General features: G+C 39.2%; 1 protein-coding gene across 2 annotated transcripts in view; it reads left to right on the top strand.

The window, feature by feature from the left end:
- Window positions 1-15,076, top strand: part of LOC129768546 (histone deacetylase 6) — a 33,169-nt gene that overhangs the window by 7,062 nt on the left and 11,031 nt on the right. For both annotated transcript variants that reach the window (XM_055770283.1, XM_055770278.1), the window contains exons 2-4: window positions 9,008-9,574; window positions 9,818-10,089; window positions 10,147-10,339. In XM_055770283.1, coding sequence (XP_055626258.1) covers window positions 9,008-9,574; window positions 9,818-10,089; window positions 10,147-10,339 — 1,032 coding nt within the window. The remainder of the gene's footprint in view (window positions 1-9,007; window positions 9,575-9,817; window positions 10,090-10,146; window positions 10,340-15,076) is intronic.

The raw sequence follows: 15,076 nt of genomic DNA, 5'->3' as shown, positions 1-15,076 counted from the left end.
GTGCGAAAGCAGCAAAAATTAGATGGAAAAATCCATTAGCGATAATATTGCTTATTGCACCCGGGTGACGTCTTTAGAGAACCCCTATTGAACTGACAGGAGTCAACATACCGAGTATCCCACTGACATTTTCCCTTTATTTTCACATGGATTGTGTATCCCACTGACAGTACTGCTTGAGATATTGCTAACGATCCTAGCATCAATCATAGCACCCGGCTGGCTTATTGCATGTTGATAGTTGCTAGTTGCTTATTGCTCCGGTGTGCGAGCCGCCTTAGCCGTCCATTTCTTCATTGATACACTACGTGTCATAACGTTAGAACGTGAGAGAGAGGAACCAGCTGAATGGCATATAGTTTGTTTCCTTCTTATTCTTTTTACGCTTTCTCATCAAGAAAATTCAAATCGGACTATTTCAATCAAGCAAGTTGTTTGTCAGCCCACATCATGGCTTCCAACAGCATCAGCCCATTCAAACAAGTTTTTTTACTTTTGATAATTTCGATATAGTTGTCCTAAAAAATATTTCTATGATTCCTAAAACAATATCCGAAATATAAAGCAAACTGATTTTTATGATTTGTTTGCCGGTGGAGATCTTGTGTGAATTTATGGGTGTTTTGGACTCATTTGTGACTTTTTCCGATCGATCATTCGAATTCTTTCATTCATTCTTTCACTGGTTCCAGGTTGATTTATTCCTACAAGTTCAGTGAAGCGGTTATCATACCATTTCTTTCAACCGGCAAGGAGGTTTTATTGCTCAACATTCTTTTTCTCCAATGTAACACTTTTGTTCTCGAAGCTTTGAACTTACACCCCAGTATAGAAATGAAAGATGTAGTCCGACGTCATTATTATTTCCACATAAAATGTCTCGCAAAAAAATGTCATGTTAAAATTCTCTACATATTTCAATACTTCCCCTTGGTTCACCGTGACTGGTTCGCGCTGACATGAGGGATCCCACCAATGCGAGCTGGCTCTTCTCTCTCAGGTTTTGACGTAGGACTTTGTTCATTTCTTTAATTTAGTTCAAAGTTTCGAAAACGAGAGCGTTACACTTTTTTTTTTTTTTTTTTATCTTCGCTTATTTTTCGTCGGCCTATTTCCGCCACTTTAGTGCCAATCACCGACATCAGGGAGGCGACTCCACCTGTTCCTACCTATCAGACTCAACAACTCATGAGCCGGGCCAACTTCTTTTACTTCCGCTCCGAAGGAAGACGTAACCAGAGATTTTTCGCCTCAGAAAATCCCAACGACGCCAGCTGGGATTGAACCCAGGCCGATCGGATTGTGAGGCTGTTACGCTAACCATACAACCACTGGCGCCGTCGCGCGCGCGCGTTATACTTGGAGTGTAAGGTTTTGAACGTTGATACCTCTTTGCAGAGTTACCATAGCGGAGCGGTATTATGATAATTTCAATCGATAAATAATATATCCAAGAGTTACATATAGTCGCCATATTTGTTAATATGGCGTAGGACGAACCTCATGCCAACTCGACTCGCCGTTGGCACCACCATCTCAGATAGCAGTGAAACGTTGTGGGTCTTTTGGGTCTTTTAAGCAACTTTGCATACTTAAAATATTCTAAATATTCTACTTTTTTTCTTGATTTTTTACAAAAATTATAACCCAAAACTATAATACCTACAACATCCTGATCAAAGGATGAAACGTTGGAAATTTTTTTTAATTTTCATAAAAAAAAATACCAAATTAAAAACAGATTCGCTGAACAAAATTATTTAAGAAATTAAAATTCATTTTTCTCAAAAACGTATTCTTTTAAAATTCTCAAAAAATATATGAATAGCCCTTACAATTTCCGACAAGTCGATATTTCAATAGGGACGTTACAAAAGTAGCCCAACAGGGACAGCAAACGACGCCATATTTTTTCCCGCTCTGTTGACATTCATCTTCAGTAAAGTTTGCCATTTCATTATGGAAATATATACGATCCAACAACGAGTCGATATTATTAAAATTTACTACCGAAATTCGGAGTCAATTACCTCAAGTTTAAGAGCGCTACGTCGAATTTATGGTCGTCATAATCGTCCTGGCGGGTCAACAATTGAGCGTCTAGTGGAAAAAATTGAATCCACAGTAAATGTTACCGTGCCAGTGAGACAAAGAAGTGCCCGTAGTGTCGAGAGTATTGCTGCCACTAGACCCAAATCAGTCTCTCACATGTCGTTCTCAAGCGTTGGGCATCTCTGTGACGTCGTTGTGACGAATTTTGCGAAAAGATCTTGGCCTACATCCTTACAAGATCAAATTGACGCAAGAACTGAAGCCGCTTGACCACCAGAAGCGCTGTATGTTCGTGAATTGGGCTGAGCAATAGCTTGAAAATGATCCGGATTTTCAACGAAAGGATCATTTCTTTTTCTTCTTTTTGGGTCGTACTTTTTCCGTGATGATCAAGACCGGCACGTTACTGTGAATGGAATCGCTACCACTCAATGTTAATCGAATATTTTTGGCCCGAATTGGATGATATTGATTTGGACAATATGTGATTTCAACAAGACGGCGCCACAAGCAACACAGCGAATTTAACAATCGATTTATTGAAAACCAAATTTGGTGAGCGTGTTATCTCACGAAATGGCTCAGTCAATTGGTTGCCTTGGTCGTGCGATTTGTCGCCGTTAGACTATTTCCTGTGGGGCTACGTCAAGTCTATGGTCTATGCCAACAAGCTAGCGACGATTGATGAACTTCGTACGAATATCGAACGTGAAATTTCAGCAGTATAGGCCGATTTATGCCGATTTAACCGTCGAAAATTGGGTTCAGGGTCTGGATTTCTGCAAGCGTGTCCGTGGTGGCCATGCAAAAGAAATCAGATATCTGCCCAGGTCAAAATCAAATCTTCAGACGGAAGTTCTTTATATGCAAATAGTGACTTCGGAAGAACTTTCGACAAGTTCATTAAATGTCGAACAAACCGAGACGGAAACTTAATGCTCACAACTGTTGGGATTGGTGCTTTCAAACCATCTGGCGTTTAGCTGAGAAGAACATGGACTGGTATAAATTGATGTTGATTTACACAAAAGTAACTACTCCTTCGTTCAATGCAGCAGTTCCTGTCGTTACGTTTCACTACTTGTAAAAGGCCTTGGGATGCCCTTACGTGACGAGCCAACCACTAGGCTTAATATCATACTAATTTCGCTTCATCGATTTGGGAGTATGCGGATTTAATATATTCCGCTTTGACGGGATATCCATCGTTCGCTAGGTTATTTCACAATCATGATCACGAGGAAGTAGAGGGACAATCCGACATTCAACTCAGTTGAATGCACTGCGTGCTGGAGAATTTGTAGCAACTAATATTGCATCAAGATTCTTTAATAATTGGTTAAATGATAGATCGAAAATATCTATGACCTTTTTAAAACGAGGGTTCTCGTCTGGTCCTCCGTCCACATTAATTATAGTTAATGGCTCTATTATTCTTTGGTACCGAATAATCTCGAATTCAAGCAGCTCGCACACATTTTGAAAATCGATCCCATGAGAAAATGTGTTCGAAGAACAGTGCCTTCCTGAACAAACTGCAACGTATATTGGAACACTTCATAGAACTACTTCAGCATGATCGAGGTGCCCTAGCTTTATTTTGCATCCTGCGATAACAGACGGTTCCGGACGGAGATTCCATGATATGCGTAAATGATTTTTATCAAATATAATTTTCTATACGTTTTGTTATATCTCGAGAACAATATATGATAATAACGTCTGTATAGTTTTTCACACAGAATTCATTTTTCCAAAGTATTTTCATTTCATTAATTTCTAGGAATAAATATTTACATCTGCAGGAGATTGTCTATGCATCACTAGTCCTCAACTTAAAACAATTGAGCCAGTGGTCTGATAAATTACAGAATATTTCAGGAGGTGATAGAGGATCATATTTGATGAAAAAATCCTACGCATGTATTCAATTCTCAACAAGAACATTGTTGAATTTTTGTTAAGTCTAATTTTATGTCTTGAACTGACTCTAATTTAGAAAGTACGCTCCTTAGAATAATTATACTGTTCATTTGAAAAATAAGAAAATTTTGCATAGGATGCAATTGTAAAACTTTCAAATTAATAGAACCCAGGATCAACTTTTAAATGTAAGGAACCAACTTCAAATTTTGTGTTATTAATTAATTTTCCAAAAATGCATGATAAACTGGAAGCTCTCCAACCACTCTACAGTTCCTTCCTTGACATTCGGCTACCTAATAACCCATATATAATAATATTATTTTAGACAGATATAATAGTTTTCGATATTTTATTCAATTTATGAGAAAGTTTTCTCAATAGTTTGAACATTTATAAAAAAAATAATAGAAGGTTAATAAATTTCTCAAAAAAAAAAAAGTTTCGATCGGGCAACAGGCTTCACGGACATTTTTGGAAAAAATGAACAAATTTTCAATAAAATGGTGAGGATCGGGGCAGCGGAGGATTAATTTGGCGTTGAATTGCTTACCAGAGAACAATTCAACGCCAAATTAATCACTGTGACGTTTTGATAAGGATTTAAGTGGAGGAAAACTAAAGAGCAATACAAATAACTTATCGTGCAAGATTAGTAAAAAAATTATTGAGTTGTGAGTTTTCTGATGTTTTTTCCCTACGGACATTTTGGAAGCTATTCAGACACTCAATGCAGGATGGTCAATAAGCAGTTGAAAAATAAATATATATATATATAGATATTTAAAATATTTTTAATAAGGTATTAGTACCCTTTGAAACTATTGCGGAAAAGGTTTCTATTGCGCTGATGACTAAATGTGAATTGATCGTGTGAATGAACAGACATTTCCTGTGGCGAAATGTCGAAAATGTTTTGAGTGATCTTTGAAACGCTGTAACTCTTTTATAAAATAATGCATTCGTCAAAGCATCAACTGGACCATGTATTAAATATTTCCAAGATTGCGATGAGCAGATTTGACCATCGATTTGCTGTGCGTTCATTATTTCATGAAATATTCTTAATTCGAAATCAAAGGATAATTTTTCATTCGATAGAGAATACCTCTGTAGTAAATAGTTCTACTAAAACTCTCTATGAATCAAATGGACGCGAAATAATCATGTTGATTGGATTGCTTTTAAGCATATATTCTCAAAATCTAGAGAAACTTTGAAAACAAACTATAAACTTAGCTTTATCTTTTCTTGCAAAGTATTTTATCTTCAACACATATCCACATCACACACTAGAAATTTGTAGCTTGAAAATGCTGTATTTTTTATCTTAATGTCATCGTTTATATCGAAGATACAGGCGTTCCGAAATCTCTGAAAAATTTCGACCTTTTACTCCTCATCCTTTGTCAAGTGAGGATCTATAGATATCAGTACATGCTTCCTACTTTATCTTATCTTTTTTTGAAATTCTTTTTAAATGATAGAAAAAGAGTCTATGTATATAAAATCGTTCTGTTCGTTTTTGTGCGTTTCAAAAACTCGAGCTCTGATGGAGCTCATATCATAACACAACATACGAGCCAATTCAAAAATTGTTGTTGCTACTGCCAACGCCTCAAGAAGCTTCAAGATTTCCAGATGAAATGAACACACTTCTGAAATAAATCTGTGAAAGTAAATTAACTTTCTAGTATTGAATATGTATTCTATGTGACAGCAACACAATTCTTTGCATGTGTTCAAAAATCGTGAGCTTAAATTGTATCTGATAGTGATTTTAAATCTATTTAATTTTATTCCATTGGCTTTGCTCAAGATCAATCCTTGGAATTTTTTAGTTTATATTCGGATGCGGATTGTTCAACTGGATATTGCGCGTTTCCGTGTTGACAAAACAGATAGCCTTTATATCTTCGAAGATAATAGAAAAACAAAGTATTACAAGTATTTAAATTAGAGGCGAATGAACTGCAAAGTTTAAAGCCTTTTGAAAACAAAGAACAAAGAACATACAAGTATTTCAAAGTTAAACTCATATGGAATATTTGCTTTGTTTTACTACTCATTTTTCTGTCATAAAACACCAATAAGCCACGACAAACGTGGCAGGGTTCAGCAAGTAAAATTTGAAACAAAATAAACTTAAATGGAATTAAAATTTAATTCATGCGCAATTAAGTTATTTCCTGAATTATTCTAATAAAATCAAGAGAAATGTCCACGTGGACAACAGGGGGAAGGGTATGAAAATGTCCACCCTTGTCCATGGAGAGGGAGGGGGGACTTTAAAATCGTGCTTTTTCTGTCCACGTGGTATGTGGACAGCCCCTAACTAGAATAGTTAAAATCTGATGAAGTGAGAGGGTTCAAAAAAAAATTTGTGCCATGGCGTACACGATTCCAGCCCTTCTGGTTATCTGAAACAAAAAAATCGAACAGATTCTGATTCAGAAAAGATGCCGTAATCGCAAATAATCGACAAGTCAACAACATATTTTTTGACAAAATGGCGACCGTTTGAAAAACAAAATGCGGTTCAAATCGTTTTTTCTTACGTTGCCCGATTTTTTAAAAATTGTAAAATTTAAAATTTTTTTTTTGTGGTTCATGCGATAGAGAGATGTCTGCAGATTGTATCCATATAAATTCGACACGAATCGGTTCAGTAGAACTTGAGATATCGTGTACGCCAGTTTGAAAAAACTAGTTTCGAGAAAAATGCGTTTGAAGTTCATTGTCATGGCCGTAGCAGGTTAGATACCGCATCACTAACATGACCCTAACTCGGTAAATTATAGGATTTTCGATAAGTCCTTTTAGAGTATGTTCGTGAATTACTGAACTACGGAAATATGAAGCGACATTTATTTTTTATTTTTTCAAATTTCTAGACTAGAATACAGCCGAAATACAATAGATAGCAATTTTATTGTACACACTGGCACTCAGATATCTTTTGTATTGTTGCTGCCTTGTTGTTTGTAGTGTTTTGTTATTTTTTATTGTTACGAAAATGCGATTTTATGATTTGCGGTATTTAAGTAAGAACGCCACAGAAGCGCAATTTTCATTATGTTTTATTCGTAATGAAATTTATTCTGAGAGCAACGTAATGGGGACGTAGTCCTCAACAATCGAGGATAAGGAAAGATATATAAATGATATATAAATGATATATTTCAAAGCAAAATTTAACCTTAATACTCTTAAAATTAAAACTCGATAACGCTCGGTCGGACCTAACTAACGGATCGTCTCCTATGTCTCAAACGGCAATCGATGGAACACAAGTTTGTTTGCGAAAGGCTGCCGCTTCCGGCTAAAAATTGACAAAACACTGCATACAACAAGGCAACAACAATACAAATAGTATTTGGATGCCAGTGCGAACAACAAAAATGCTATCTATTGTATTTCGGCTTCGGTGACGCTAATATGAAAGTACCAAAAATGTTTTTGAAAAATGTTTACGGTAAAGGTCTTTCATCTGTAAAAATTAATCTTTATATATAAAAGAGAGTTTTTCCCACGTACGTATAACTCATCATCACTGGAGAACGGCTGATCAGATCTACGTCGTCCATATATTTTGTGAGTTTGTCTTCACCCCAATTAGAATGATAAAGTATTTTGGAAAACATTTGAGATGATTGGAAAAATTCGGAAAAAATTGACTATGCATATCTTTATATATAAGAAGGATATTTGAAATAAAAAGGGAAAATTCGAAAATAAGAGGTACACATGTGTATGTTTCGCTGTGAAAATCATCATTTAGATCAATTTTACAGATCTAAACGATGACAAACAAACTCTCTTGAAATATATTCGTTATTTTTACCAACCAAAATATTCTCTAGAAATAAATTATATGGCAGAACAACGTTTGCCGGGTCAGCTAGCATCTCATAATTATTACCGGATAATTATTTTGTGTAACATTATCTATGGTAATTTCTGTATTATTTGTGTTCAAATTGAAAAAAATAAACGTTAAAGTCGTTCGGTCGCACCTTTGGCTTTATGTCCGCGGAAGCATGATCAATTAGGTTCTGAGAATGTTTGTTTTGTATTTTCAAAAATATTACCAACCGATTGGATTGAATGAAGTCATTCATTATTTCTCTGAGCAGATCTCATTCCTGTTAAAAAATCCTTCATATTACCTTTGAAAATGACCATTCTCTAACGAAAGTCACACTGTCCAGAATCGTTTCTTTTCTTTCGGATTTGATATTTTCTCTTCAAAACAACGGACACTACTCTCCTATCTCTTTTTCCTCCTTTGTATCACATGACCCAACGATGGAAGCATGGTGAAGGGCAGCGGGTCAAATGTTTACGTTTTGTTGCACTCTATTTGTTCCACTCTATCGCATTCAACTCCGCGATGTTTACATGTAACGCAAGAGAAGTTGCCAATCTCCATTCCGGTATTGGAACCGTGACAATGATGGAACGAGAGAACTCAATATAAAAGAAACCCTCTTTTAGGGACGAATGACCTTTGGGTGAAAGTCCCTTTAAAAACAGGAACCGAACCATAATGAAAGTAATAAATTTTTATATCCCCGCCAGCCGTTGTTCGTTCAATGGAGCAGAAAATTGCCGCCTAAATGATAAGATAGCACATGAAAAAAGTAAAAGCTTCGATTGAAGCTTTTTTTGTCCATTGCTTGAGCCACATAAATACGTATTCCGAGGATTATTTCTGACGAATTTCTCGTGTGTAATCTGAATATGAACAGTTCTATATCTATTCTCTGTTTCTGCTGCTGTTATCGCTCTCGCCTATCGGCAGAATCTCTCATTTGATCCCTCGCTCTCCGTCCCAGAAAACCCCTCAAAAAGCATCATTTTGGAGCGCAGAAGCACCTTTCCGCCCATTCGTGTTCGATTCTTGCATCGAGACGAACTTGTTTGGTTTTTCGTTCCCGTCTGTTATTTTCAAACCTTTAAGCCCTTTCACCAAACTCTACCCATCGAGTGACCTAGTTTCTCAACTACGCTTTACTTCTAATTTCCTCAGAGTTCGGCCGTGGTAACCCGTCGGGGCGCCCAGAAGTCCAAAATCACAACCAGAGCCCAGTTGGCAGCTGTCGAAGCGGCGGAAGCCGAGCGCAAAGTTAAACTCTACGGACGGAAGCCATCCACCAGCCTAGCGGAGGCGAAAAAACGGGGCAAGCAGAAAATAATGTCCACGCAAGCAGTAAATCTCGGTCCAGACGGCCAGCCAGTGACCGGACAGAATGGGGTCCAGCTGAAGGATATCTACGGTAATGCTATAACCGCAGGGGAGCTCATTCGCGGTGACACCGGGCTTGTTTACGATGAAAAATTCGCCGAGCATCGGTGTCTCTGGGACGATGGCTATCCCGAGTGCCCGGAGCGGTTTACCCGGGTGCTGGAGCGATGCCGGGAGCTTGAACTGGTGGATAGATGTAAGCTGATCGAGCCACGGATGGCGAGCGAGTCGGAAATATTGTCCAAACACACCCCGGACCAGGTGGAGAAACTGAAGGCAACCAGCGGGAACGCAAATGTGGATGCTCTCGAGGAACTCAGCTCGCATTACGACGCAGTATTCATCCATCCGGTGAGTAGCATACGATCCGCGCTGGGATATTATTAAGTTGATAAAAAAAATGTTTGTCGACTTGAAGCCGCTTATCAGCGACAGTTAATTAGTTTAGCTTTGTCCACTGTCTAATTGAAGAAATGTCACTCGTCACAATTGTGTGCGGATTCGAGTGCACTCTTTGGGCAGATGGGCTTGATTAGCGTAACACAATTGGGTCCCATCTGGTCGTTACTAAGTTGCTCACCCATTATCTTGCAGTCTTCCTACGAATGTTCGCTGTTGTCAGCGGGCAGTACCATCGAGCTGGTTGACGCAATAGTTGCCGGCCGGGTGCAGAACGGGATGGCCATTGTCAGACCACCCGGACACCATGCGATGAAGGCCGAGTATAATGGGTATTGTTTCTTCAATAACGTTGCAATTGCGGCTCAACATGCACTCGACAAACTGGGCCTCAAGAGGATTCTGATTGTGGACTGGGATGTCCACCATGGTCAGGGAACGCAGCGAATGTTTTACGACGATCCACGGTGAGTGGCAATTTGCCTGAATTATTGTCCGAATCTTGATCGTGTATTACTTCACAGCGTGTTGTATTTCTCAATTCATCGGTACGAATGCGGGACGTTTTGGCCGAATCTGCGAGAATCTGACTTCGACTGCATCGGAGAGGGAGCGGGACTCGGTTACAATTTCAACGTGCCTTTGAATCGAATTGGGATGACCAACGGAGATTATCTGGCCATTTGGCAGCAGATTTTGCTGCCCGTCGCGATGGAGGTTTGTCATATTTGGTGTTTCTACTATTTATTATTACTATATTATAATATTCGTTGGGGTTTTGAGGTACATGTGTTTCTAAACGATATGTTTGAACATTGTAAAGCAAATAATCCAGTCAAAACAAAGGTAAAGTCTCAAAAAATCTGGAAGTTGTTCGCATGTTTCAACATGTAGGAACTTTTTAAAAAATTATTTGTCGAATGATTCCGTCTCGGACTATTTTTGTTGTTGTTGCAATTCATGAAATAACAAAAATCGCTTACGAAGAATTTAATAAATAACATTGGGTTTGCACACAGCAGTCTGGACTCGAACGCGATTGCATTGACAGATCCTTATAGGGGGGCTAATAAAGCAGTACATCGCTAATGCTGATACATGTATCGGATTCGATCCCCGTGTTCGTACATTCCCGGGTTAGAAATACTCTTCAAATGCCAAGGAATATCTATCGTTCAGATAATGTCTAATGCCTTTATTTGTTTTTTTTTTTTTCAATTAAGAATATATGCTAATGGTACAACCAGTCCATTTTTTTGCTTTCAACTTGCAAATTTACAAATTAACTCCTCCATATAACTATTCACAAGATAATTTGTCTAGTTCCACCCTTTGTAAGGGAATAAGAACTATCATTATTGTATAGACATTAAAATAAAAAACCACGGAAAAGTTAACCAACCGGTGCTAAATCGGTAAATCACAGATTTGCTTACGGGGAACAAGGGGTCATCCCCCCACTTCATGTCATTTCGATTCTTTATCTTTGATCGCGTATAAATAAAACGTAATAGACAAAACCCCCATTTATTCAATCTACAACTCATTAGCTAGAAATTAGATATCTAAGAAGCAGGGTTTTAGTCGTTAGCTCATGTACAGGCTTTTAAAAAAGGTGTACAATTTTTTTTTTTTTTTTCCAAAATATATATTTTTATAAAGGCTCATATGGCGTTAGCCTCACGGGGCCGGGAGTTCAATACAAATTTTCTTATTATCTATGTTAGTAATATGTAACCGATTACTCGCGGTTGGCTCGAGGTTAGTATTACAAGTGTTTTCGTAATTCGGATGTTGCTGTCTCCAATGTTCTGTACGTGTGCCCGACACGGGATACTTCCTATTGGGATGCAGCTGACCATTAATCAGCAACGCCCCCCTAGTCTGTACCTCATATCTAGCCTGGTGCGTCTTTCTCGACTCGAGGAATCCAGGATAGAATGGTCACTAGCCGGCGCAATCATCAGTTCGTGTAGAGTTGTCATGAGCGGTACAACCTTTGGCTCTTGTTGAATGATCAGTGGACTGCACAACCTTCGGCCCGAGTGTCTGTAAAGAGTGTGTGTATGTATTGCCGCGACTAAGTAAAAGTTTATCGATCGGATATGAGGGATATGAAACGGGGACACAACGAAGGAAACATCATTAAACGTTGACATCGGCGTTTCTGAGGAACAGGTATAGATGAAGCAGAAGATCAGGATCACGGCTACCTAAGATATCCCGGACGGGGATATCCGATTGTCTGCCTTGTGCTCTTAGTGCTCTAGAGAGCTGAGAGCGAGCAGCATGGAACCGGATACACGACCAGACAACATGCTCGATGTCGTGGTAGCCATCGCCACAATCACAAAGATTGTTTGCTGCGAGCCCAATGCGATAGAGATGCGCGTTTAGGTTGTAGTGATTGGACATAAGCCGAGATATCACGCGAATGAAATCACGACCTACATTCAATCCCTTGAACCATGCCCTCGTCGAGACCTTAGGGATAATCGTGTGTAACCAACAACCGAACTCATCTCCACTCCACATACGCTGCCAACTTACGAGCGTATACTGACGAGGAATGTGGAAAAATTCATTATAAGCAATTTGCCTTTCAAAAAGAGTGCCTTCTAAAGCGCCCACCTTAGCTAGCGAGTCCGCTTTCTCATTCCCCGGAATCGAGCAATGAGAGGGAACCCATGCTAAGGTAATCTTGAATAATTTTTCGACCAAAACACTCAATAGTTGTCTTATTCTTGTTAGGAAATAAGATGAGCGTTTATCAACCTTCATTGAGCGGATTGCCTCTAATGAGCTGAGACTGTCTGAAAAAATAAAATAGTGGTCGATGGGCAATGTTTCAATGATCCCCAGTGCGTAGTATATCGCACCCAGTTCAGCAACATACACGGAACAAGGATCTTTGAGTTTGAAAGAGGCACTGGAATTTTCATTGAAGATGCCAAAGCCAGTGGACCCGTTTATGAATGAACCGTCAGTAAAGAACATTTTATCAGATCTAACTATGCCCCCATATTCTGCCGAAAATATCGGCGGAATAGAATCTGAGCGTAGATGATCTGGGATTCCATGGATTTTTTGTCGCATGGACAGATCAAAAATGACAGAGGAATTGCAAAAGTATGGGAAGCAAACTTGGTTGGAGATGCCTGGTGAAGGGTGCACGTCGTGGGTAAGGTACTCATGGTATAAAGACATAAAACTTGACTGAGGAATCAGTTGGAGTAGATTTTAGAAGTTATCAATCACCAATGGATTCATGATCTTGCAACGGATGAGAAATCTGTAGGATAATTCTGTGAACCGAAGAGTAAGCGGGGGTACTTCTGCCAAAACTTCGAGACTCATCGTATGTGTCGAATGCAAACACCCCATTGCTATACGCAAGCAACGATATTGTATTCTCTCCAGCTTGAGAATATGAATCCTGGCAGCTGATCGGAAGCAAAAACTGCCATATTCTAACACTGATAATATCGTTGTTTTGTATAACTGAATGAGGTCTCCTGGATGGGCACCCCACCATGTTCCGGTTATTGTTTGGAGAAAATTGATTCTTTGCTGGCATTTCTGTTTCAAATACGCAATGTGTATTCCCCAGGTACATTTAGAGTCAAAATATACTCCAAGGTATTTGAAAAACATCGAGTGCTTGATCGTTTTGGCGGATAGGTGAAGCTGGAATTGGGCGGGTTCGTGCTTCCTAGAAAAAACGACCATTTCGGTTTTCTCCGTAGAGAATTCGATACCCAGCTTGAGAGCCCACGTGAACAGATTGTTCAGGGTATCTTGCAAGGATTTTTGCAGAACGGCGGGATTAGTACCCGTGATGGAAATAACTCCATCGTCTGCAAGTTGTCTCAGCGTGCAGTCTCTAGTTAGACAATTATCTATATCATTGACGTAAAAACTGTACAAGAGGGGGCTTAGGCAGGAGCCTTGTGGTAGGCCCATAAAACTGTATCGAGAAGATTTCAAGCTGCCATGATTGAAAAACATGTGCTTTTCTGACAGTAAATTGTACAGGAAATTATTCAGAATTGGTGAAAGTCCACGATTATGAAGTTTCTCTGAGAGAATTTCCATGGAAACTGAATCAAATGCCCCTTTGATATCGAGAAAAACGGAAGCCATTTGTTCTTTGCGAGCAAATGCGATTTGCATTTCACGATGTACACGCCAGGTATACAATTTTGTCTCCCCTATTTTCTATATGTGGCTGTGTGAGTGGTTTAAAACTCCACCATAAAGTTATTCATTTTTGAAGACATAACTTGAAGCTCATCATTTTTATATACTTAGAGGAAATCTAGGTGAGGCGTCCATCTTCAGCAATCCACATATATTTTCTACATACAGGTTATAGGCCTTCAGATTAAACGCTCACGCAAAAAAGTCGAATAGTTCCTTATGGAAAATTATTTTCGCTCCGTCGATGATAACACTGCATTCCCCACTTCGGGACGATAATAAGGGGCGAACACGAAATTATTGCGACACCGAAAATGTCATGCCAATTTTCTTATAATGTTTAGAATCAAACCAAAATTTTAGGGTAGTTTTATACATATATTTACCTCAAAAATCAAAAGAAAAGTTAATCGATGGAGCCTTGATTGTAAAATTGAACGCATTTTCGCTTGATGCCCTCCATCAAAGTCTTTACAGTGTCATCCGGTACCAGTTTCTCAGTTTTTTCCATTTTCTTAACATGTCCTTCTCGTCTTTGACTGTCTTCTTGCTCTTCCGAAGTTCCCGCTTCATTATTACCCAGTACTGTTCCACCGGGCGCAGCTCCGGACAGTTTGGCGGGTTCATGTCCTTTGGAACAAAATGGACAGAATTGGCCTCATACCACTCCAGGACACTTTTAGAATAGTGGCATGATGCCAAATCTGGCCAAAATAGTGGAGCTTCGTCGTGCTGCTGCAAGAACGGCAAAAGGCGCTTCTCGAGGCACTCAGATTTGTAGATCTCGCCATTTTCTGTGCCCTTTGTCACGAAAGTCTCACTCCTCAGTCCGCAAGAGCAGATGTCCTGCCAAACGAGATATTTGAAGGCGAACTTCGACATTTTCTTCTTCTTAAATTTGTCGTCCACATCGAACTTGCTCTTGCCGGTGAAAAACTCCAACCCCGGAATTTGCTTTAAATCGGCTTTTATATACGTTTCGTCGTCCATCACACAGCAGCCATATTTTGTCAGCATCTTCTCGTAGAGCTTCCGTGCCCGAGTTTTAGCAGTCGATTGTTGCCGCTCATCGCGGTTTGGGAAGCTCTGTACCTTGTATGTATGTAGTCCAGCTCTCTTCTTTGCATTCCGGACGTAGCTCTGCGACATGCCGATCTTTTTAGTCAAATGACGGCTTGAGACATTGAGATTTGCTTCAATCATCCGCTTCACCTTTCCTTCCGTCTTTTTGTTCTCCGGTCCCGGTTTTCTTCC

This window comes from Toxorhynchites rutilus, chromosome 1 (genome assembly GCF_029784135.1).
Source record: "Toxorhynchites rutilus septentrionalis strain SRP chromosome 1, ASM2978413v1, whole genome shotgun sequence".
NCBI lineage: Eukaryota > Metazoa > Arthropoda > Insecta > Diptera > Culicidae > Toxorhynchites > Toxorhynchites rutilus.
The sequence above is the reverse complement of the archived record's forward strand: the minus strand, read 5'-3'. Positions and strand labels throughout refer to the sequence as shown.